This window comes from Montipora foliosa, chromosome 13 (genome assembly GCF_036669935.1).
Source record: "Montipora foliosa isolate CH-2021 chromosome 13, ASM3666993v2, whole genome shotgun sequence".
NCBI lineage: Eukaryota > Metazoa > Cnidaria > Anthozoa > Scleractinia > Acroporidae > Montipora > Montipora foliosa.
Genome location: NC_090881.1, coordinates 37449289 through 37474651, shown reverse-complemented (window position 1 = coordinate 37474651; position 25363 = coordinate 37449289). Strand labels below are relative to the sequence as shown.

Genomic DNA, 25363 nt, shown 5'->3' with positions numbered 1-25363 from the left:
CGAAGGCGAGAGCCTCACGTCTTACAGAATTCGATGAAAATCGGAATTTATAACGAGCAGTGGAGTAACCAAATGATGGGTTCTACGTTGGGGCTTCAATGTGACTCGTTTAATCTCGTTTGCTGATTCAAAGCGCATTTTCGTGAGATGGCAAATCAGTGACGCAATGCGTTGCAGCTAAAACGTGAATATGCTGAAAATGTTACGAGTAAGATATTGCTAGTATGCCTAAAGGAACCAGGCTTGATGATAACTTAAATGTGTGATCATGCTTTTGCAGCTTCTTTGTACAGCACGTTGCATTTGTTTTAACGACTACACCAGCCCGTAAGGAAGTCCAGATTCAGCTAACCCAAGACCCCCTGGAGTGGTACAGACTTAACTGACCCAAGACCTCCTGAGGTGGTACAGACTTAACTAGCCCAGGACCCCCAGGGGTAGGCTCGATTACCAGCCGCTGTTTCGGGAAATGAGCCAGCGCTCACTCCCGAAATCTCGGCTGAACGCGTGAGGTGAGCCATTGTTAATCTCCGCCAATCAGAAACTCGCCTGCACAAATCCGTCTGGCATAAATTATATGTTTTGGCTGCGAAGGTATTCTTTGACCCGGCCTGTTCGAGGTTTACAGTGCATTTAAGGTAGGAAACATCTAAGATTGCGACAACGAAAAGTGTTCGAGAAGCTGGAGAATGGAAACTGTGTCGTTTTCTACGGCCTGAGTTCGCAAACTTCACTGATTTTCCAGTTGGCGCCAAGGTCAAAATACGGCTTTCAAATCCATTTCTATTGCAATTTTCTCCTCATACTTCGCTAATGTAAGAGCAAGTAAAATTCCTCAAGATCAATTGAAAGTAATGCTGAGTTTATTGGTGGCAAAACGAGGGGGCCGATGAGGTCGACCCGAGAGCTGAAGCCGCCGAAGATTTTTTTGATGATTCGCCGGTTGAATTCAAACTCACATTGATTGATCATTCTGATCATTTAACCACAAACTCAAGCTCGTATCATCTGGAAACTTCGCACAGACGTTTTAAGCATTGTTATGTAATTTATGTTTTCTTAAAATCAGTGTTTTTGGGATGTGTAATGCTATTTCCCCGCAACTATTGACTTCGCATAAATTATATTTTGAATTTACGTCACAGACACAATCTATCGCTCACGCGTCCAGCCGTCTCTTCTCGGGGAGGATACCCAAACTCGAGTGAGCGGCGGAAATCGAGCCTACCCCAGGGGTGGTCCAGACTTAACTAACCCAAGGCCCCCACCTCTCCACATGGAGACAGTATGTACTGCATGAAAGATGCTGTATATACAGTAATTTTTAATTGAACTGTAGAAAGAAGGGGGCAGGGAAGGTGTCACTTATTCCCCTTATCATGTCTGTATTTCTCTATGGAATCAAAGTTTGAGGGGCGGCCTATACACGCAAGCACTTGGACAAAATTGACAACTCTTTAAAGACAACTTTTAAGTTTGGATTTACATCTCATTTAATGTCGATATCGAACAGCATTAGAAAGAGAGACAAATTGCTGTTTGAAAAAGTTTGTGTTGATGGACACGTCATACATGACCTTCGACTGCCTAAAAGGACACGCCTACTTCATGAAAGAGAACATAACTATTTACTACCAAGATTCCATACAGAGTGCTACAATCAACATGCATTTGTAAATCGTTGCTTATTCCATGCGTCACATTAATATAATGTTGCTGCTGAAAGAATACTGTTAATTATTTGATTCTTATATTTTTAATACATTTAAGTTTCACGTTTGTTTGAATCTTTTAATAAAGACCATTGTTTAATATTTATTTTATTTATTTGTATTTGGCACTTGAATTTTGTGGAAAAGGAGCAGCGAAAGCCATTATGCCAGTTTTCCAGTCATTATATAACAGATACCCTTATTTCTGAGGTGGGAATGTTATGCACATGTACCAACTTATTTGTTTTAAGGTGGAATATTGTTGGTGCTGTCTTGGGAGCAGTTTCCTTCGTGGTCATTGTTGCAGTTATCATTTTGTGTGTGCGAAAGAAGAAGTGCTGCTCAAAGGAAGCAAAAGGTCAGTATTACAACTGACTCGTGGTAACCCTGATGTTATCTGAGTTTCAATCCCCTCCCCCACCGCTTGAAAGCTTGTAATGAATAGTAACTAATCTCTTTAGACTGTAAAGTTTATGAATGCAAATTGTAGCTAAAAGTTCTTGTCGTTGGAACCTATCATAATTATAGTATCAATCAATAAGTCGGGATTTTAAAGCTTGAAATTCTATCCACCAAAGCTCTTTTCCCTTTGGCATGAAATTATATGAGGTGTAAGGCTCATTTCAGCCTTTGACCTTTAATTATCACAGGCCTTTTTCATAAAAGGGGAAAGTTGCTTAAGTCATGTCGTGTGCTTTATTCCACTGGTTATTTACTACATAACTTGGAGAGGTGTTTACATTCACAGGTGTTAATGGTATAATGTTGTTGCCTGGAAAAGAAAAACTGAAAATACACCAGAGTGCTAGTCAAAAATTGGTTGTTGTTGTGCCTGTCCAGTCACTCGTCACTACGGATCGTAGTCTCACATTATGCACTATACAGCATAGTAATTTTCTGATTGAACCAAAAGAGCTATTGTCATCTCCTTTCTGTATCTGATATTTTACTTTAATATACTGTATACTGAAAAGAATATCGCGTTTCTGATTAGTCAAAAATAGCGGTGGAATAATTTAGTTGCTCGTGCAATTTTGAGAAGTAAGTCAAAACATGACTCGTGCCCCTAAATTACGAAATGCACTCGCGCCCATACAAATTCCTATACTAATTAATTCAAGGGTTTGGCAACGTGACCTTAAGCTGTAATACCAAGGTTTTAATCGTGTGCATTTTATTCGCCTTCTTTTGTTTCTTTAATGAAGAATTCTCAAGTACATGTACTAATGTTTCTAGCCAAGGAAGGTGAGCTTGATTGATTATTTCTCAATTATTGTAGAACTTTTAAGAACAGCCTTAGTCAAGAAACTTGTTAGTAATTGGTGTGGAGTTAGCAAAGCGTTTTACTATAATGCAATATGCTGTCAGCATAAATGCACTACAAAGCGACCAGAATGCATTGCTCTATGAAGGAACCTCAATTTAAGAAGGAGTCCGAAAAAAATTATGATTATTGACCTCTCAATAACAACTCGATCTTTTAACAGATTTGTTGATCCGTTATAGTTTTCAAAAGTTGCGGGCAGCTCTCATGCATCTAGTCATAAGGTCATACAGTGTTGATTATGTAATCTAATTTGGTTTGGGGGGAAAAAGTAAGGCTTAATTAAATTAAGTGTTCAGATTCAGTACGTGCAAAGATCACTTCTCCATTTCATCTATAACGCGCAATTCAAATATTTAATTTATTTCGTTCATCGAGTCCTTTCACGGAAACACATGAGCCCATGACCTGCTCGCAACTGAGTGGCTTCATAGCTCAGTTGGTAAAGCATTAGAAAACTCCTTGAGATGTAATGGAATTTTTGGATCTGTGTTTGGCGTGAAGCACAGTAAAAGGTGTCCCTTAGTTCTGTTCTTTTTTGGACAGTACGTTCTTAAATGATGTCAGGGCAAGAGTCATTTTTGAATAACCGTGATTATTGAAGAAAGTGATGTGTAGATTGAAGACTGAGAACTGGTAAGCCACAATGTGTGATGCAATATATCTCCCTCTTCTGACTTGAGTGTATGCCACATCCTTGTCGTTGTTTTCAATAAGAAAGACATTCAATAAACAATGAAGAACGGAGGGATTCTTGTTTTTTTCACAATTTTGTAAGTGATCTCAAAGTATGGTGGATCAAGCAAAAAAAAAAAGGTCTCCAGAAAAAAAAAAGTTTTCAGCTTTCTCGTCTTTTGCCGGACTTGCACTGAATAAAGAAAATATTTGAATAAGATGTGTATATCTGAAGTGTGGGTTTTTAGACAAAAGGGAGAAGTGATTCTCACACTTTTTTTGAACAATTTAAACAATTATCTCTTATAGACACCTTAAACATTCTGGTAGTCTCAGATTCAGATGGTGGTGCAGCGCTTAGTATAGCATTGCACCGGCTTAGCAGAGGTCGTGGGTTCCAATCCCGTTGAAGGTATCTGAACAATATTATTGTTTAAATTGTCCGGAGAAGTACGACGATCACACATCTCTTTCATTAACAAAAAGTATTTCTCAGTTAGTAATTAGTTTTGGGTTATCCTCTTAAGTAACTTAAAAAACCAGGAGTATTTGAGGAACCAAATTATTAGTGAAATTCCAGAGCGTGCACCTTTAATTTCTTCACGATTCTCGCCAATGAAACAACTGACGTTTCGAATGCTGAACAGCTTTGCATATCAATTCGATTTGTCGATGAAGCTTGTAGCATACACGAAGAATTTCTTGGATTTGTACGTTTGGCACGGACGACAGGTGAATCTGTAGCAACATCTATCCTCGAGCGCTCCAAACCTGGTCATTAGATGTGAAAAATTGCAGAGGACAACGATATAATGGAGCATTTAGTATGTCCTCGGCTGCAAGAGGTACGCAAGCATTTATCAGACAAAAGAGCCCCAAAGCAGTCTATACGCACTGCAATGCACACTGCCTGAATGTTGTTGTTGTACATTCCTGTGATATTCCAATGATAAGAAACATGATAGGAACACTTAAGGAAATAATACTTTTTTCAAGTTCCCACCAAAAAAGCACGAGCTGTTAGCAGCACTTTGTCGCACTCGCTGGTTGGAGGGCATGAGGCGTTCGAGGTGTTTAACAGCCTTTTCAGAGCAATTGTCAAGACATTAGAAGTAATTGCAAATGGAGCGTTTTACCTTGACGAATACGGATCCTGGAAATGGGACCAGGAATCGCACACAAAGGCGAACGGTTTTCTGGCAGCCGTAATAACTCAGTTTCAGTGCATAGTAACGGTGATCACAGTAATGAAGTGTTTGTCTGTCCTCAAACCGCTAAGTATACAACTGCAGAAACGCGACAGTGACATTTATAAGGCTTACACCCAGGTTGGCTCCGTGAAATCAGATCTGAAAGCTATCAGAGAGCAGCTCGAGGTTCGCTTAACGAAGCTAGTACGAGGCAAGCGTTGAACTAGGCAAAGACGTCCATGTTGAACCCGCACTTCCAAGAATTGCCAACAGACAGCGACATCGAGATCATGTTCCAGCTGCCACACCTGTTTAGTACTTTCAACGTTCACTGTGCATTCCACTGTTGGACCACCTTATAGCCTATATGGAAACGTACGTCAGTGAAATCCAGATGAATGTCTCCAAACTGATGTGTTTGGTACCTGAAGTATTGGTCAGCTCAAGTGACGCCAAAATTGATGCAGCAATTCAGTTTTATCGAGATGATTTGGTGTCACTGGATGTCGTTGACGTTGAGCTTGTCCGTTGGCGTCGCAAATGGTCAGAAGTGGCTGACAAATCGAGTCTTCCAAAAAGTGCCTCAGCCACACTTCGCATTCTTTGCACATAACCTGTTACTTCAGCGGAGTGCGAAAGGTCATTTAAGAAGTACAATGACTACAGAGAGACAGTCAGGTCTGGCGATGATGAACATCCGCTATGGCAGAGCGATTGACATTGATGAGATCATCAATATGTTTGGCACTCGTCACCCACGCCGCTTTTTACTAAAAGATATTTTGACAGACGAGCACTGAGAACAGAATGGAGTAATTTCTGTTTCGTGGATGTTGACTACTGGCTAGAAGCTTTTTGTAGGCTTGTCCTGTCCACTATACTCTCACTGCTCATCCGAAAAATGTAACATTAACTAAAACACGGCATGGAGGTCGACATGACAATCTGATAAGTGGCCGCTGTTTGACGCAGTGTGATAAAACCAAATTTTTGTCAATAATGGAAAGTCAGTTGGATAAACCAGGCAGGCGGTGAAAAACCAACACCTGGAATCTCAAAAGCGACGAGTAATGGACTTCGACAACAATCTATCGCCCGTCGAGCCGAAATCAAAGTGAGCTGTATTTCCAAAAACCAAGTGTGACGGTTATGTAGAACACTGAAACCAAATGGAAAATTCTCTGGTAACTTATGGGTTCAACAAAGACAGAGAACTATTGAACGAATCGAACACCTTACGTGGATCTGTGATCAACTCTGCACAGTCTTCAGGTAAAAAAAATAATTGGAAATATAACAGCCAAGAATTATTTGAAAGAAAGCTTGTCGTGTATTTGGTTCTTCATGGAAACGGTTTGATCCTGAAATTTAGTTTGTTGCAATATTGCGCATATTTGACACAATTGAGTTTCTTCTCTTCACGCAGAAATAGAAGGGGTTTTTGCCTCTAATAGCAAATATGTTGTTTGTTTCAAAAAATTGTTCGCTGGAAAAGGTGGCCTTTATGAATTCATCATGTTTTATGATATGCGAGCTTAACTGGATAGTTTTTTATGGCAATAGTAAAGCATTTTTTTGTCAAAATGAGGTTAGCGTCTTCTGGTGTGTTAACTGAATTAAATCGTGAATTTGTATTTGCCGTCTCCCTTGTAACCTTGATTTCCACTCAAAATTATCTCCAGAACCTACTTTTTGCGTAGAATAAGCTTTTAGAATGATGTTCTTGTTTTGTATAAAGCAAGCTAACAAAATATGTACCTTGCTGAGTTCGCATTTGTTAGCGTTCATAGTATTTTCGGTCGGATGCTTCTGTTTCGTGAGGGGTATATTGTTTTGGTCTCCCATTGTTTTTGAGTTTATTCGGCGGTGAAGGAAACGTTCTATTGGTCCCTTTGATGATCAAGCTCTCGCGCTCAACATGGACTCGACAGAAAAACTAAAACAGTAGTTCCGAGTTGTTTCCAACGAGAAAGTCAAAAGAGGTAAGCTTATTTTAGGCATGAAATATTTATTTGTTTATGTCGTTTCCATGGAAGTTATCTTTGCCAAACCATGTTTGCTCGTGTTTCGGTCACATCGTTGAAGACCTAAAAGTTGTAAATTTTAAACTGATAACATTTTTTTCGCCTAAGGGCAATTCCTCTAAAAACGCGGAGGGTTTTGACACGGTAACTAGTCATCTCGCCACCAGGAAGACTCGCCACCAGCAAACTCGCCACCAATATGCAATCAAAGTCGCCACCAAGGCTAGTTGTCTCGCCACCATGCTGTTCCTTAATTTTTTAAGTTAAACTTTACCGAGTTTGTCTACTTGATGTATCTAAAATTAAAAGGTAAAGTAAGTTACACGCTGGACTGACTCACGGACAAAAAATGAAATAGGAAAGACATGTAATCTTTCCTCTCCACGAAATTAACTTATTCGAAAATGACGGACGAATTAAAGTCTGTATCATCATGATGAAAGTCGTCGATGATCCGCGGTGAAGTTCGATCCTTGTTGAGTTGTTTTAGCTGCTTAAAGTGTCCCTAACCCTTCAACTTATTTTTTGGGGGGTAGATTTTGACATCTTTCAAGAACAACTCAAGCTTGCACGATGTCCTTTTCTTACGACACGCTCGATACTTTGGCCGAGTGGGGGACTAATGCGAACGATAGGTGAAAAAATAGTCAAGACCGCCTCCACGTTCAGCGCTCGTAAAAAAAGCCCGGATTCAATATTTTTGATTTTTTTTTTCGAAAATAAGTTCTTGAAAGGTGTCAAAATCTACAAAAAAAAAAAGATGAAGGGTTAGGGGCACTTTAAGCTATAAAGTTTTTATGTTAACATAACTGAATCAAAAACGCCATCAAAACAATGCAAACTCATTAACGTTCTTGTGCGGCACGCAGGAAAGGAAGGTGAAAATCAGTCGGAATCTGCGTTTCATTTCTCCTTTTTTTATTTGTTTTCCCGTGTCATGAAGAGTTTTTCCTGTCCCTCCCCAGCTAAGTAGTGTCATGGTGTGTAGAGTATTCTGTGCGTATGTTTTGGTCAATTTAAGGGGGTACTTTTTAATGCGTAGATTTTATCCAGTTGTCACAGTAGAATATTCAACTTCACCTGCAATGGCGTCGAAAGTTCATTATAGCGCGAATAGCGTTTTAGTGTATCTTTTAACCAAAATATACCCTTACGGAGCTCAATAATGGAAAGTCAATCAGATAAACAAAATAGGGGGTGAAAAAAAAACATCTGGAATCTAGAAACCGACGAGTAATTGTCTTTGATTATCATAACAATTGCATCTTTTGCCGTAAAAAATCTGGATGGTACGTCATTTTCAAGGGAATTACCTCAAGAAATTCCGGTATTGTTTTGTTATTACAGGGCAAATTTTTGGTGTTTTTCATCGTAGACGAGAGTATGTTTGATCCGGATGATGAAAATCCTCCCCCGTCCTGGACACCACCACAAGAAAGCTCGTTAGAGGACACTCGAGTCAGATCAGACGCCGACAAAGTGCCGGGGTTCACTGAAATAACCTACCAACTTGTTCAGGAGGGAACTATCCGGGGAAAAGTTTTTCCACTGTGGCCTTGAGCCCTTTTTTGAAGCTTTATAACTGTAGCAAAAAGGTTACAATTCACGACCCCGACCAGCGTGGTACGGCCCACCTGGTTCAGTGTAGTGTGAACTAAACTTACCCAAGGAAAACAAAAAGAATACTTTTTTAATATAATTACCTGCTTCTCTTACCGATAGGTCCAAGCACTTGGACTAGAACACCCGTATCGATCGGATGACGCCATTTACAAGTACATCAGAAAAATAATGGCACTTCCCTTCCTGCCAGAGGCGAACATCGTACCTATCTTCCAACGGCTCAAGGTCCAGGCAACGACGCCTCTTCTCCAACAACTTATTCAGTATGTGGCAGATACATGGGTTTTCAGCACCATGTGGCCTCCTTCCTGTTGGTCTATCTTCATGGTTCCTGTCCGAACAAACAACGATATAGAAGGGTGGCACCACAGCATCAACAGACGCGCTAACGGAAGAACTCAAGTTCCATTTTACTTTCTGGTTGACCTTCTTCACCAAGAGGCCAGGCTGGTCACAATACAAATCCGGTTCATATCTGAGGGTAAACTGTCACGTATACAGAGGCGCAAACATCGTCTGCTACAGCTTAAGTAGTTTGTAAATATTGTTACTTATTTGAAATTTGTAATAAATCATCACAAGGACATCATTTAGTGGAAGCTGTGTTGATTTTTATAAGGGGAAGACTCGCCTTGATCCGTTAATAGTTTTCATAATCCAAGCCTAATATGATATTTTCCAAGGCGAAATTTTTATTTCGATCGATCAGTTGGCGCATTTCCCGGTTTTCAAAACTTTTCGAAACTCCGCACTGTAAGAGCTTCGTTCCCCCTTAGTGATTCCAACATTCAAACGCTCTTCGGTGATGCAATTTTCCCTTTCGTAAACAAGCGATGCCATTTGGACGAGAAAATTTCACTGTCAAATTGCGGAAAAAATACTTAATCTAGGACTAGAAAAAAAAAATTATTAAAGTTGATGGGACGATGTCGAACTTCGTTCAATGATTTGCGAGGAATTGTACTTAACCTCTACACTACCGAAGCTAATCCTAACAAATACTTGTAAGCTAACCTATAGAAACCATGCCACACTATTGCTATGCCGGTGAGTGCTATAATAGCTCTGACTAGAGTCACCAAAGCAATACGAGATGGTGATGCCTTGGTGGCGATTTGGTGGTGGCGAGATAACCCTTGGTGGCGAGTTTACTGGTGGCGAGTCTTCCTGGTGGCGAGGTGACCATAAACCTTTGACACAAGAGCAATGGTTTCTATGGTAGATGGTGATGCTCTTTCTTTTCCAGCTCTGTGTTGCTTTGCAGGACACACCAGGTTGTGGTATGATTAAATTTAATTGATCTCAAGATTTCTGTTGTTTTCATTGTCCCAGTCATCTGACCTGAAGAAATCTTGTGGAAAGTGTTGATATCTGGCTGGCTGTCATTTTGACTGTCATTACTTTCAAGATGTGAGCAACTGTTTTTATCTGCATTGTTAGACAAAACCTCTTATTAAGGGAGTCAGTTAAGTTGTTTTTTATAAAGGGATCTTTACAAATAGGGCACAGATTTCCATGTTTTTTCAAGTATCTTAAGTGACATCTGTGCATGAAAATGACCAAGTGATAATAATGTTATTGTTTTACTTTGATCAGTTTCCTGTTGTTTCTTAAACATGTCATTTATTCTTATTCCAGTGCTTAAGTCTAAAACTCTTCCTGGTGTGTGTGTGCTGATCTGGTCAAACCATGCATGGCAAGCAGCATTCCAGATTGTTTTCAGAGATTGTGATGAGGATTTCAGCGTTGAATATTTTATTGGTTTTATGATGAAAAAAGCCATGGTTGTTATTCATCTCTCATTTTTTCCTGCATGAGATCCTGCATGATGACAACAGTATTACTGCAAATTAAACATGACAGATGTGAGCATGTCAGTGATTAATGCAAGATGGTTTCCAAACAGCTCTTCAAAATTGTCTAGAAAATTGACGATAATTATTTACTTGCCACACCTTCTAAGTCAATGTTTGAACAAGCAAATATAATTTGGTTTTTTAATTCAAGTAAACTGTCTTACTTTCATTAATACAGCTGTATGTTATTCTAGTCTTTCTCTTGCTGAGCATGGGTTTGGATATTAACTTCTGAGAATGCTCCTACTTGTAATAGTCTTAATAATGAATATACGGTACTTACAACAATAAAATTTGAGAGATATTTGAGTTACTGTATATTGTGTTTTGTGGTAACACATACCATAGTAGTTGTTGTGGTTGTTGTTGTTGAAAAGGAATCAGATAGAGTCATTGTGGGTCCAGATAGAGCCATTGTGGGTCTATCATTGGGTAGTGAAACTGGATCAGTTGTGCATAATAAAATGTTAGAGTATGAAGCAGAATGCCTCTAGTCTTGCTGGATGTATGATTACAATCCTCTCTTAGTATCTTTACACACAGTGCAAAATTTAGGCTGGATTTTTGCTGGTGCAATGCATGCAAAAGTGAAATGAGTATTTTCCAAACACATGCAGGTGAATGGTTTCTTATTTCATTATCATGATTCTCATGTCTCCCCACCCTCATCCCAGCAAGGCTCTACAAGGTGATCGACAAAGCTGGAGAAAAAAATTACAGTTACCAGCCAGCTGCAGGAAAAATACTGGAAAAATATTTTCAACGATGGACCACTACCAAACTCTAAGTAAAAGGGAAACATCAAGTAGCATTGGAGTCAAATTTATACTTAGTTTCAAAACTTTTTTGCGATCCTCTCTTAAAATTAAGACTTATTTTCTTTATTTTATTGCCTCACTCTTGTAAAAGTAACCAGTGTTGTAAAATATGAGAATGGAGGGCAAGTAAGTGACTTATCCAAGTTGCAGAATGAATGGGATGCGGGCATGAAAAGAACTTAAGCTTATTTCTCACTTTCAAATGATTCCAATGAAACAAACAGACGATTTCCTCATTCAACAGGAGCAACATAAGCCATCTTCGCAGAAGGAATTATCATTCTGCCCTTGCAAAGATGTTTACCCGGCGTTTTCCTTCTCAGTGCACAGTTTTTCCCCCAGAGGTTTACCAACGCAGAGACCATCGCGACTAATAACATTACGAACTTCGTCCTTTTGCTCTAGCGCTCGAATGCAAGGTAATATAAATATTACGACAGGCGCCGGCATGGCTGCCACCGTGAGTTTTAGCTCTCTACTTTTTATTAATGTTTTAGTTCTTATTGGTCGCTTTGCCTTACATGATGTTGACAGATATTCTCCTAATGATGGTCTAAATCGTTTGGTGGGTTTTACAAGCTCCCAAGAATTTTTTGAGACAGTTATTGCTCTCAAAATATTTTCCAACAACTATAACAATGGCGGAAACTTTAAAATCAGTTTCGCGAAAAGCGGATTCAAGACGACGTCTTACAGTGTCTCAAAATGGAGCAAGCACGGACAGACGTCTGTCGTTGTTGCTGGGCATGATCCTCCTGTGGATATTACTATCTTTGTGGACGTGTCTCGAAACCCTGGACCTGTTTCTTCGGTTTCGAACTTATCGCTTCAAGACGCTGCTTCGGCGAGTAATTTGCATGTTCGTTCAACCATCACTGTTTACACAAGGAGCGAACTGTATAAACTTCGCCGCGTTTCTGATATTTCGCTTCCTGCTTCTATACTATCTGAACTAAAGAGCTCTGGTATTCTTCGCTATCGTGGATGTCGAGCTGGACGCAGGAAAATTCCTACAATAATTTCATCTGATGAGAACCGTATTGCTCCGACAAGTCTCGCCTCGCTGCGTACTGGTGTTGTAAGAAGCAATTTGATTTCTATTCCTCTGCAGGCTCTTCCGGAATTTGTTCAACGTCGTCAGCTCTGCAATTTTGCCCTCGTCAATGCCAGGTCTATTAGAAACAAGACTCTTATGCTCAATGATTTTATTGTTGAGCATGACGTGGACATTTTTGCAATCACAGAAACTTGGCTACGTGATAGCGACTTCGATGATTTCTTTTGTTCGGATATCTGTCCTGCCGGTTATAATTTCTTTCACGGTCCCAGAACTACTTCTCATGGCGGCGGCGTCGCGGTCCTGACCAAGAAACCGTTCAAAGTCGTCAAACAACAATTGGCTGATTTTAAGAGCTTTGAAGCCTACGAAGCGGTTTTGAAATCGTCTGGAAATTACAATCTGAGACTGGTTAATATTTATCGCCCTCCACCATCTACTTCAAATGGACTTAGCGTTGCCCTATTTCTTGAGGAATTTTCCACATATCTCGAGCACTTAAATCTGGCCGCTGGTCTTCTGTTGATGTCTGGTGATTTTAATTTCCATGTAGATCGACCAAATGACTCTGATTCAAGGCGATTTATGAGTATTTTGGACTCTTTTGATTTAAATCAACATGTTGTGGGTGCGACTCACCGGGACGGCCACACCCTCGATCCAATCATCACACGAGCTAGTGATGATGGCCTTGTCTCAAACTGTCGTGTGGGTGATTGCATTTCTGATCATTTTGCAGTCCACTGCGACTTGCAGTTCAAAAAACCTCCCCTTGAAAGGAAGGAAATAACTTGTCGCAAGACACTTACTGATTTTTGTCATAAACTCGGTAACTCCTGTCTGGTTTTGGAACCTGATGATGATCTTGAAGCCCTAGTTCGACAATATAATGCCACCCTGAAATCTATGCTTGATACTCATGCCCCTTTGAAGACAAGAACTGTCACTGTCCGCCCCTATTCTCCATGGTTTACAGAAGAGATCGCCATCGAAAAGAGGAAGAGGAGGGCACTTGAGCGGCGCTGGAGGTCAACTGGCCTGCCTAGTGATTATCGTAGCTATGTTCTTCAGTGTGATGTTGTAAATAGTCTACTACGGTCAGCGAAGACTTCCTACTATCGTGACATCATTGAAAGCTCGAACCACGATCAGAGAGTTCTCTTTGAGACTGTTGACAAGCTACTACACACCAAAGTTGAAGCTCGCTATCCTTCATCTTCTTCGGATCACACCTTAGCAAATTCGTTTGTTAACTTTTTCTGTGAGAAAATGGTTAGCCTTCGATCTTCATTAGACTCTCTTACTGATTTCCGTGAATCTACATCTGTTTTTATGGATCCGTCGCCTCCTGCGAGTTGTGCACTATCAAGCTTTACAGTGGTCACCGAGGAGCAGCTATCCAGTCTTGTTTGTTTTTCTAAGATAAAGTCATGTGCTCTAGATCCAGTTCCAGCCCATGTCCTGAAAGAATGCTTGTCAGTTTTGCTTCCAGTTATGACGAAAATTGTGAATTTGTCTATTGCTTTGGTACCAGACTGTTTTAAATTGGCTCTTTTGAACCCTCTTCTTAAGAAGCCACGTCTTGATTTTGAAATTTACGCTAATTTCAGGCCTCTTTCCAATCTAATTTTTATTTCCAAACTAACTGAAAAAGTAGTTGCTTCCCAGCTTGTTGACTATGTAATGCGAAATGATTTAGATGAAATTTTTCAGTCTGCTTATAAGCAGCTTCATAGTACTGAGACTGCATTAGTTAGAGTTAACAATGACATTCTTGTTGCTTTAGATAACCATCAGTCTGTTATACTGCTTCTCCTAGATTTATCAGCTGCTTTCGACACTGTAGATCATGGAATATTGCTCGGCCGGCTGAGTCATCGTTTCGGTATATGTGGTCTGGCTCTCTCCTGGTTTAAATCATATCTCAGCAATAGATTTCAGTTTGTGGAAATAAGAGGGGAAAAGTCTTCACACCAGCCACTGACGTGCGGGGTGCCACAGGGCTCCGTTTTAGGCCCTATCCTTTATCTGCTATACACCTCGCCACTTGGGGATATCGTAAGGAGGTATAACATGGGTTTCCATTTTTATGCGGACGACACCCAATTATACTTATCCTTTGATTCCCTCAGTGGCGAGGGGCAAGCATCAGCCGTCCATTCAATAGAGGCTTGTGCATCCGATATCGATGAATGGATGAAGCTCAACAAGTTAAAACTAAATAGCGATAAGTCTGAGCTTTTAGTAATTAGTTCTAAGTACCGCCCTCGTCCTTCGCTTGATTCTATCTCCATTAGCGAACAGGTTGTAAAGTCGTCGGTTTCAGCTAGGAGTTTGGGTTTTATAGTTGATGATAGTCTATCTCTAGAGGAACATGTTAACTCTATTTCTAAGTCTTGTTATTACCACATTAGACGAATTGCTAAAATCCAAAAATATCTGTCCGAAGATTCCACAGCAGCTCTTGTGCATGCTTTCATCACCTGCAGATTGGACAACGGCAACGCACTTTTGTACGGCCTTCCAAAATATCTGATTCAGCGGCTACAAGCAGTCCAAAATTGTGCTGCCCGCCTCGTTGCGTGCAAGCCGAGGTATGCACGTGCCACACCAATCCTCAGGGAACTGCACTGGCTGCCAGTGGAAAGTCGTCTCATTTTTAAAATTTTATTATTAGTTTATAAATCACTCAATAATTTAGCTCCTGCCTATATTAACAGTCTCTTGAAGAATTATAAACCTAGTCGCAATCTAAGGTCGGTTGATCAGGGTCTTCTGACGATTCCTAGGTCCAATCAAAGGACCTATGGCGACAGGGCATTTTCAGTTGCAGCACCAAAGCTCTGGAACGCCCTACCCCTTGACATAAGAAACAGCGGATCGATCACTCTTTTTAAATGTAAATTAAAGACTTTGCTTTTTAAGAAATATTATTTATAATTACTGGGTTGCCTATGGCAAACCAGTCGAGGTCTTCGGTTAGTTTGTTTGTTTTCTTTTTTTTCTTTTTTTTAGTTTTTTTTTTTTTTTCCGTGTCGGTAAAAGTCTTGCCTGTCACTCCCCTGGTAAGTGGTGTCTTTGTGCATAGAGCCTTCTACCCGTATGTTCTTAGGATCGAGAGGGTAGTGGAACTGCGTAGATTTCTCTGGTGGACACAGTAGAACCTGCAATGGCGTCGAAAGTCATATAACGCGAATGGCGTTTTAGTGGATCCTTAAACAAAATATACCCTTATGGAGCTCAATAATGGAAAGTCAGTTGGATAAACTAGGCAGGAAGCTCAAAAGCGACGAGTACTGGACTTCGACAACAATCTATCGCCCGTCGAGACGAAATCAAAGTGAGCTCTATTTACCTGAAGTACATGGTAATTTTACACGATTGAGTTTCTTGTCTTCACGCACGCAATGAAATAGGAAGAGGTTTTCGCCTCTAAGAGCAAATATGTTGTTAGTTTCAATAATTTTTTCGCTGGAAAAGGATTCTGTGGTATTTTCTGCCTTTGTGAATTATAATATCATGTTTTGTATTGAATTTTCGAGCTTAAGGTTCAAATGTGATATGGGAGAAGTTTTTTAGTATTGCTCTGTAAGCAGGAAGGGTTCACAGGCCTGTTGGAAGCGTGCTTGAGTTTCAACAAAATGAGGCCCAAAATCAATGAAAACTTGTGACGCAGATGAATAATAAAGTAGCTGCTATTTCCAAAATGATGGAATTACCTGGTGATAAATAACGTCGTACGCGTCTTGGAGAGTAAATTTTGACTTTGCATAAATAAGAGTTGGGCGATTGTGATCTTTGTTTTGACTTCGCTCATTTCATTGTCAAACTTTATAACACTTGACTGAAAAAGAAACTTACAAAAACCCGGTATCTTGCCATCATTTGACACAGATGCTTCACTGTTTGGCGAGTAAACATGCCGCGGTAACTTAATCACGGCGCCCGCTGAATTCCGGCCATGTCACTTTCGATTTTGCAATTTACTTGAACGTAGCAAAAATCTCCCAAAATGTTTGTCGCTGATCGTAACTTTTTATATTCTATATTCACGGTTCAAAATTAATGTTGTTTTGATGTCGTAAATATTTTATTCTCGATCGACCGTTCGGGAAACTTCCTTCTGCCCTTTCTGAAAACTGTGTATCAATAGTTATTTGCTTTTTCATCAATATTTGTTTTGCATAAAGCAAGCTAACAAGATCTGTACCTTGCTGAGTTCGCATTTGTTAGAGTTAGTAGTATTTTCGGTCCGATGCTTCTGTTTTATGAGGGGAATGTTGTCTTGGTCTCCCATCCAAACACTAACCCCGCCCGGCAGGGCTTAACTTCAGTGAACTTTAGTATTAGAAAACTGTCAGATGCTTAGAGGGCACACTTGTGGTAAACAGAAGTTGTGAGGGAACTTGAAAATTATCAACATGTCAGCCCAGAAGCCAATGTTTCTCGCTTCTCCTTTATTTGTTGTTCTTCAGAGACTGGAATGCTGTATTTCAATACCACACAATTCAGTGCCTTCTGATTTTCTGTAGCACGTACCACAGGCAACCCAGTGTATCCTTCACAGAAGCATCTCGTTTTGTATAAAATATTTTTTAACTGTAGAATTGTGAAGCGCCATAGAGCAGCTAGTGTATATGGCGCTATATAAATGCCATAATTATTATTATTATTATTATTATTATTATAGTTTTTTGGTTTGAAAAGACACACGGAAGATTAGTCTTTCAGGAAGCTCTCTTCAAAATTTAAACCTTATCAAAGTAGTGTTGTCCTTATCATCGCAAAATGAAAACAAACACAGAGAATTTAAATTGCCGCCATTTTGCCGCGCTGTTGTTTCTATTGCAAAATTAATTGGTACCAGTCCCTCGCGCGTGGCTCAAGCCTGCGCACTCATTTTGCCGCGGTGTCGACTGAAGTCAGTTCGTTTACGCATGCGCAGTTGATCTGAGAACGGGCGCGAAGAAGGGCGAGGAAACACCTTCGATGGAAACAACAGTTCGTGTGGTGACTTTTGCTTGTGAGTGGGTTTTCTTGTCAGCTCATGATATGATGACGTCAGTTACCGGAAGTAACATTTCCCTTCTTTAGAAACGCGCGAAAAATCCGTCTGTGGGCCCTTAATTTCAGGAGAGCCTTTGACGTGGTACCGCACTCCTGGTTAATAAGGTGCGTGGAGCTCCTTTGAGTAGCTGATAACATGATAAGATTCCTGCGAAGCAGCATGGAGGGCTGGAGAACAGAGCTAACACCCGGAGGTCAAACTGGCTGAAGTAGACATTAAACGTGGAATTTTTCAGAGAGATGGTTTGTCACCTCTCCTTTTTGTACTGTTATTAATGAGGTCATTAATACCACTGACACTCCGACGTTCTAGGGAAGGTGAAAGGTGGTTGCGACTTTGGAAATGGTAAAAGGATTATTCACTTATTTTTCATGGACGACCTCAAGCTGTACGGAAAATGGGAACCGGGTAGAGATGAGAAAGAAGTTTGAAATTTTCAAATGCGCTGTGATGATCATTAAAAGAGGAAAGCCTCACCGCTGCGATGGCATCCGCTTACCGGATGATAAACAATTGAGAAAATTATTGGGAGAAGAAGAAGAAGAAGAAGAAGGATGTAAGTCCCTTGGGGTCCTTGAGGCAGACGATATTAAACACAAGGTCGACATAAAAGACTCAGTTCGTAATTAAGGAGTACGGCTTTCGACGTGTGAGAATGATCCTTGATTCTACTTGATGGCCGTATACTATTAAGGCAATCAATTCAAGAGCTTCTACTGTTTTAAGATCATAGATTGAAGAAGGAAAAATAAACCTGCTGCACGAGCGGCACGCATTTCAGTGCGTTCTTTTGCCGTAGTCCACTAAACGTGAAATCAGCAACTTCCAGGTTTTGACGACAGCGTCAGCATTCAATAGAAAATCGTTCACTTTTTGTGTTCACTTTCGAACCGTTCCTAAAATGCAGTTTTATAATAGTTGGCCCCTATTGTTGAACAAAATGGAATAGTTGCGAAATACCTACGATAGTGCTAAGTTAAGGCCGAGCGCCTAGCCAGCTGCACAGCTCCTTGGTCCGACTTCGTTGAGCTCCGTCCTTAGCAATTCAGTCTCCGACTACGAGTAAGGGCGATTAGCAGTTCAGATATTATTATTATCGGATTAGGTAGCTTAAGCAACGACAACGGCGACGGCAACGAGAACCTCGTCTCAAAATATAAATTCGCGTTATTGCATTTACTTAGTGACTAATGAAATTAATATGAGAAGGGTGTGGTAGTTCCTCAAAAATGACACTCGTCTGAGCGGCACTTTAAAAAAATTATCGTAAAGTGCTGACGTTCTTGATAAGACCTCAAATTTGGCTATTTTACGTTGTCTTGTTTTGCTGACGACGGCAAAGAAATGGACAAAAGTCAAAAAACGCACGTGCAGGGCGTGCAAAGGTGTTGTTTTTGACAGCTAAATATACAAATCTGTGACGTTCTTGTTGCCGTCGCCGTTGTTGTCGCTGATGTTGCCGTTGTCCTTGTTAAAACTCCCAAATAGGGACCTCAAGCAAGGACGACGACGACGGTTACGAAAAATTCCTCGAAAAAACAGAACTTCGTGATATTATAACAACTCTGGGATTATTCCAAGTCATTTCCCATGGAAAATGTGTACAAACTTCCAGGAATGAAATTGGTAAGAATGGTGTAGAGTTTTGGAGATAAAAATCAAAAATTTATCATGGGGTGTTCGCGTCCTCCACAAAACCTCAGATTTTGTCATTTCACTTCGTTGGACAAAAATAATACCATTTAAAACACATGTGCGGAGTGTACATCGTTTTTGTTCATTATTTAAACCCATTCTGCCGTTCTCGCTTTCCTTGACATCATCGTTGCTTTAAGCTTTCAAATGACGTACGTGTAAAATGACCATATTTCAGGTTTCGTGTAGGACACGAGCACCTGATGAAAAAAATTCATTCAAATGTTATCCCCAAACATCCACACCCTTTGTCATAGCAATTGTATTCTTAGCATATTGGTACTCACTTTCTATGCCGAATAACTTGGGAGTGATCGCGAAATTATTTACAGCATCATAAAATGATATATTTAGATAACGCTCATGTAGCCGCCATCGTCGTTAGAGATTTACGACGGCGATGTGGACGGTAGCGCCAATGCACAATAGTATTTGATGAACAAAATAAGGTCTCTGACGGTGCGTTTTGAAGTTTTGTTCATTCCTTTCTCGTTCTCTGCTCATCTTGGACATGTTACGACTAAACAGCAGAAAAACACAAAAGCAAAACAGCGAATTTTATTTTCTTTTTTTTTCCCTTTGGGCGCGTTTAGTCACCCAATGTCGTGTTCAGCAAACTGGCTTTGCTTTCAGTTTGCCATTTTTCATGCTTATAGAAATTTTATTAACATCTTTTCCTTTGTTAGGAGGTCAAGGACTTGATCGGTATGTAGTTGTTGTTGATCACTTAAGCATCCCTTTTTTTTCACTTCTTTATTTTTTCTCCCGAACATCTGTCCTCTCTCCCTCCCTTTTTCCAAAGAGCAATTATTCCACTCGTCCCGGAGGAGGAGGGGGAAGCTCGTTCCAGGGGGAAGGGGTGGGAAAAGGCCACTTTTTTTCTGGAGAGTGTGGAGCCTTCTCTAAAAGAGCTAGAGTGTTGCTAAGCCTGCCACATTTTCTATTAACGGAAATTAATATATTTTTCAAGAAGAAACTTGCGTAAAATTGGTAATTGCTTTTTATCGTGAAATGTGAGGCACAGAATTTGATTAATGCATAAAGCTACCAGGTCGAGGCTCATTTGACGTAAAATATTACAAAGAATGATTTTAAAATGATTGTTCTACTTTTTCCTTTCAGACCACGTGCACTTGGAAAAGCTAAAGACGTACTAATGTTTCAAATGCGAATGTGAACTTTTTTTTTTTTTTCATTTTCAGGATTTCTTCGGAAGGTCTAAAACACGGATCATTTTTAACGGGTCACTCGTTGCAGGTCATCGTTGTACCTTTTTGAAGATAACCCAAAACCCTCAATTAGCCTAACCCTAGGCCTAAACCAATTTTAGGCATAGACTTAGCCAAATGAAGGGTCTTTTAAATATGTTTGAAGGATTTTACAATAAAATATGCTTTTTTGTACAGTTTAATAATTTATTATATAAAACACAACGATTTATTTTGCTGTGCGTCTGTTCAGTAATTAGGGAACTTACGCAAGCACGACGGCGACGACAATGAGAACGTCGTCTAAAAATACCATTTCCCGTTATTGTGATAATTTCGTTACAATCCCAAGTCGTTCGGAACGAAAAGTGTGTATCAACATTGCGGGAATAAAATTGGCATGAACAGTGTGGTTGTTTGGGGATAAAATCATGTTGCGTCATGTTCTCATGTCCTGTACACAACCTGAAATTTGCTCAATTCTCGTTGTTGTCAGGACGAGGACGGTAAAGAAATGCACCAACATGAAAAACGTACGTGCAGGGCGTGCAGAGCTTTTGTTTTTTTCTCGTTAGAGCTATTGTTTTGTGGCGTTCTCGTAGCCGACGTCGTCTCCTTGCGTAAGCTCCCTATTGATCACAAAAGACGTTTTTTGCTCTTACCACATTAATTGACGTCATCTGTGATTTATTACTGAACAGATACACGGCAACATGGAATCTATTTGTTAACTAGAACACAATTCTAAAAAACTTAAAAATACCCGAGTTTATTTCCGTTTACACGTCTTATAAAAAATAAAACCTTTCTTCTACAATTGTACTGCCTAAGACTTCTTGTAATTGTTAAAAGAGCGAGTTTCCGTTTCGGATAAGCCTTAGCTAAGGTAAATCAGTTAATGGGTGTGTCAAAAGAGCTATTGCTCCAAGAAGGAATCTTGTATATTTACAAATTAAGTGTTGTCTAATGCCCCATTCACACCAAACCTTAAACATGTTTTAAACATGTTTAGTTAAACACGGTTTCAAAGTGTTTTCTTTTTAAATCATATTTACTGACTTTTGTCGACTACGAATTTATCACAGATCAAAGCATGTGTTGAAACAAACCTGAATCTCATGTGAAAGCCAGTCCTACATTTTTCTGTGACTTATTTTTATTTTGTTAAACCCAGTTTAATTAGACATGTCTTGTTGGTGTGAATGGGGTATAAGATGTGCTTTATGGTATTCCTTGGTGATATGTCCATTTGGCGTTTAAGGGACCTTAACGCCCTGTAATCAAGAAAAAGCTTCATACATACGACTAAATGTTTCATATCACTTCGATTACCTACTGAAATTCTCCAACGTTTTTTTTCCTTTAGTTGTTAAGTGCAGCTGGCTAAAATGTTCTTAATGGTCAAAATAAATCCATTCGTCGTAGCTAAAAATTACAATTTCCAAATTTCTCCTCGAAATTTCACAATTTATGCGTCTTAGAAATTGCGACAAGTTAACAAAAATTAGCAGCCATTTTCCCCACAACTGCGCTACTTCGAAGCAAGGGTCCTATCCATGATCCCTAGTTCCTGTTTTCACATAATAGATGTATTGCAACTATCCGAGGAGCACGAAAAACCTGCCTCTTAAAGAGACTAATGAATTTAACTAAATCAATTAAAATGAAATGTAGATGTTGATTCACTTTGGATTATTTGAAAGGGAAATTTCTTATCAAAGTCAAGTGTGAGGTCGAAATGATTAAAGTTCCTTTTGAAAAACAGAAGAGTTAAGGTTGCTTTTTATTTTATGCGTTCAAGTCCTCCAAATTTGCGTACAGTTCATTGTTGTAAATATGCATGTTGAGCAGCCTCTGCAAAAGAAATAAAAAAAGCACATATTGAAAGATGCTTTTCTTTTTCGATTTAGTTTACAAAATTACATCACAAAAGATCTCCTCCTCCCCCCCCCCCCCTCCCTCTTTGTTCAAAACAAAAAGTTATACGTCCCATACATCTCTCACATCTTGTTGCCACCTGTTCGAACCACTTATATGACGTCAAGGTGACCATACTGCTATTCCGTTAGACAGAGAAACGGCAGCCATTTTGTGGTCCGAAGTGACCATAAAAAACACCATCTTTTTCGATTAGGTTTACCCTTTTTGTTTAATTAAGCAAAGCAACATGACTGTCGGTCCAGTGAGTGAAAATGCTTTGTTATGACTCGTCCGGTTTGTTTTCACAATTTTGTGATGCATCGACCAAAGTGCTTTTGTCACTTACGTATTTACTGAATACTATACTATATATCGAAAACTATAAAAAACTATACTACTGAATACTATACTATATAGTGAAGGCTCTTTAATACTCAATAGTCAGCAACACAATCGTACTACAAGATATAGTAACATTAACTTTATTTGTCCAAGATTTAATCGTATGACTGAAGGCGGTAGATCATTCGCAGTTACTACTTGTCAACTTTGGAACAGCCAAAGTCTAGAACTCAGGAATTCCGTATCATTGGAATCTTTTAGGAACAATTTTAGAAAAAATCTTTTTGCTGTACAATGGAAGCTTCACCATTTTATAGTTTAACTTTTGATTCATTATTTGCTCTCAAGCCATGTTTTATTTTTATTTACAATTAGTTTTCAAGTTCTTGTCAGATTTAAATTCTCAGCTTAGTTGATGGTCATGTTGGAATTTAACTTACATTGTATTTTTAGCTTTCACATTTCTATGTACACTTTTTATCATATTGCATTAGTTTTGTAAGAATTTTTAAATAGAGGGCCACAAGTTTATTAGTTACCTCAACTATTCCGTGCCACCCTCTTTAAATAAAGTGTATTATTATTAGTATTTAACTCACTTGAAATTACGCAGCAAGAACGAGCACTGAAGTATCATCCACGCTCTAAGCTCCTGTAAGGTCTACACGTTCAAATTGAAGGACCACTTTTAGTGCCTTCAATTGATACTGGGCCATGCCTCTGAGGCTATTACGTAAAAAAGTCACAGCTTGGCGATATTTTCTTTGTCTCATAATTCTTAAGGAGAAGTTTAATACAAATAAAAAAATATTGATAAATGCCCATAAAGCTGCTGAATCAACGCACAGGACATATAGAAGTTGGCTATTGGCTTGCATTAAAATTTTATAAAGAATCTGACCTTGTGCTGGGTTTCCATTCCTTTTAGCTGTTGTGTTAAATCAGCAAATGACGGTCTTGCTTCAGGTTCATTTTGCCAGCAATTCATCATGATTTGATACCTTGGGAATAATTTCATTACACTGTTACCTTACTGTGTCTCAAGCATAAGTCGTATTGAATCAAATTTTATTTATTGAGATAACTGAAGGTTTTGAATGCAAAGGCATTAAGGGCATCCAAGTTTGAGATTGGAATACGCAATTTTACAATATTATTTTCGGTCATCATTGTCGTTTGAGGCAAAATAATGACCTTCACCTTACCTGGTATTGGCGTCGCAAAGTGACCCTATTATCATAACATCAACTTTTTTTACTTTGCATACATGTCATAATGTGACACTTGGTGTCTACTTAAGCCTATTAAGAACTTCATGTATTACTTTATGGTTACGGTTCTGGTTAAGGTCTTGCAGATAAGTCAAATGAAAGAAGTGTGCTATGCGCTAAAAGGTATTTCGCAGTTGGCGAACGATTATTTTTCCACATTAAATTTTCTTTGGGTCGTTGTCGTTGAACTAAATGACGTAAAAGTAAAGGATAAACAAAGCAGAGTGTAAAACAAACAAAACAGCATTTTTCTTACAAGTCATTGTCCACGTGTTGTGGTTTCGGCATTCTGTAACCTTGCTGAAGCAAACTTGCAATTTTCTTGCCATCCATCCGTGGATATGGAGAACCACCTGGAAAGAAAAAAAAATGGAGAAGGAAATGTTTACCCGCAACCACCATCCCTGTTAACTTCCCATCCACTGCTAGCCATGACGACAAAACGCATTTATGACTTAGATTAGGATACCGTTGAATCCTAATTCCCTACTCAGCCTGTGTATGGGAAATATTCTAGTTAATTAATATTTATTTTTAATCAGCTGGCTTAAGGCTAATCCTGCTTTCTCTAAGTTGATTCTCAGAGCGAATCTACCGAGAAAATCTGAATACCTATCCTCAAGAGGGCACTTGACACTGAATTTTGACATCCAACACGAGGTGTCCCTGCCGTTGCTACCTATTTCTAACAATGAGGTAAGGGTAAACGTTAGAGGTATTTGAGTTCAGGGTAAATGCAACAGTCTACCCGAGGAGCAGCATTTGGGTGACACTTCGTAACGTTAATTGTTTGTATTCCGAGACACGATTGATGTTGAAGTCATAGAAAGAGCAAGGGGACACTTCGCGACGTTTATTGAAATCCGCGTGCCTCTAATTAGGTACAGTACTGGACATATCAAGTAAGCCATTTCCAAGATGCAACGCCGAATCCGAAATCAGAATTTTACAGTACTTGAAGATATGATCTCGAAGAGGGTAAAACAGCAAACTATAGCAGATTCTTACCTACGGTAAAGATTTCATAAAGAGCAACTCCATAACTCCATCTGTTAAAAAATGAAATCACCACAGACTTATCATTTTGTACATTCAAATTTAAGGTCAGGCATGGTCGAATAGTAGGTGAACTCGATTTTAGACGAAACATCACTTCTCAATCTTAAAGCGAAAACGAGTAAGTCTACTTACACGTCACTCTTTGTGGTGTATTTTCCATACAGCAGCGATTCATACGCTGTCCACTTAACTGGCAACCGACCCTGGCAGTTGAAGGTAGCAAACAGAATGGATTATACTTAATCGTTTTATGGTTACGACTTGGAACAAAAAAATCGGCATCTGACGTTTTTGTACCCTTTGAAGTTGCACCCATCAAGTTGTAAGCTCGAGCTTCCTATACTTTTGTAAGTTCTAGTTTAAAACGTTTCGTTACCCTCGTCTTTCTTTCATAAATGTTTTCCTGTTGCACATCTCTAGCCATTCCAAAGTCTGTTACTTTGCATGTTTCTGTTTCTCCAACCAGCACATTACGAGCAGCAAGATCTCGGTGTATGATCTAAAGTGAACAATTTTTCACA

General features: G+C 39.5%; 2 protein-coding genes across 4 annotated transcripts in view; one reads left to right on the top strand and one right to left on the bottom strand.

Annotated features, from left to right (window-relative positions):
- Window positions 1–20323, top strand: part of LOC137983699 (hemicentin-1-like) — a 103424-nt gene extending 83101 nt beyond the window's left edge. Inside the window, exons 23-26 of one of the 2 annotated variants that reach the window (XR_011118996.1) lie at window positions 281–402; window positions 1964–2070; window positions 19729–19747; window positions 20245–20323. The gene's annotated coding sequence lies outside the window, so the exon portion shown is untranslated. Of the gene's footprint in view, window positions 1–280; window positions 403–1963; window positions 2071–19728; window positions 19748–20244 lie in introns of those variants that run through there. The other variant, XR_011118995.1, reaches the window with a different exon arrangement.
- A 217-nt stretch (window positions 20324–20540) lies between these two features.
- The window catches only part of LOC137983704 (fibroblast growth factor receptor 2-like), a 48563-nt gene continuing 43740 nt past the window's right edge, over window positions 20541–25363 (bottom strand). Inside the window, exons 18-23 of one of the 2 annotated variants that reach the window (XM_068830872.1) lie at window positions 25219–25341; window positions 24975–25045; window positions 24792–24832; window positions 24040–24136; window positions 23414–23513; window positions 20541–22104 (exon numbers count right to left, since the gene is read on the bottom strand). In XM_068830872.1, the coding sequence (XP_068686973.1) occupies window positions 22039–22104; window positions 23414–23513; window positions 24040–24136; window positions 24792–24832; window positions 24975–25045; window positions 25219–25341 (498 nt within the window). In that variant the 3' untranslated portion in view covers window positions 20541–22038. The remainder of the gene's footprint in view (window positions 22105–23413; window positions 23514–24039; window positions 24137–24791; window positions 24833–24974; window positions 25046–25218; window positions 25342–25363) is intronic. The other variant, XM_068830873.1, reaches the window with a different exon arrangement.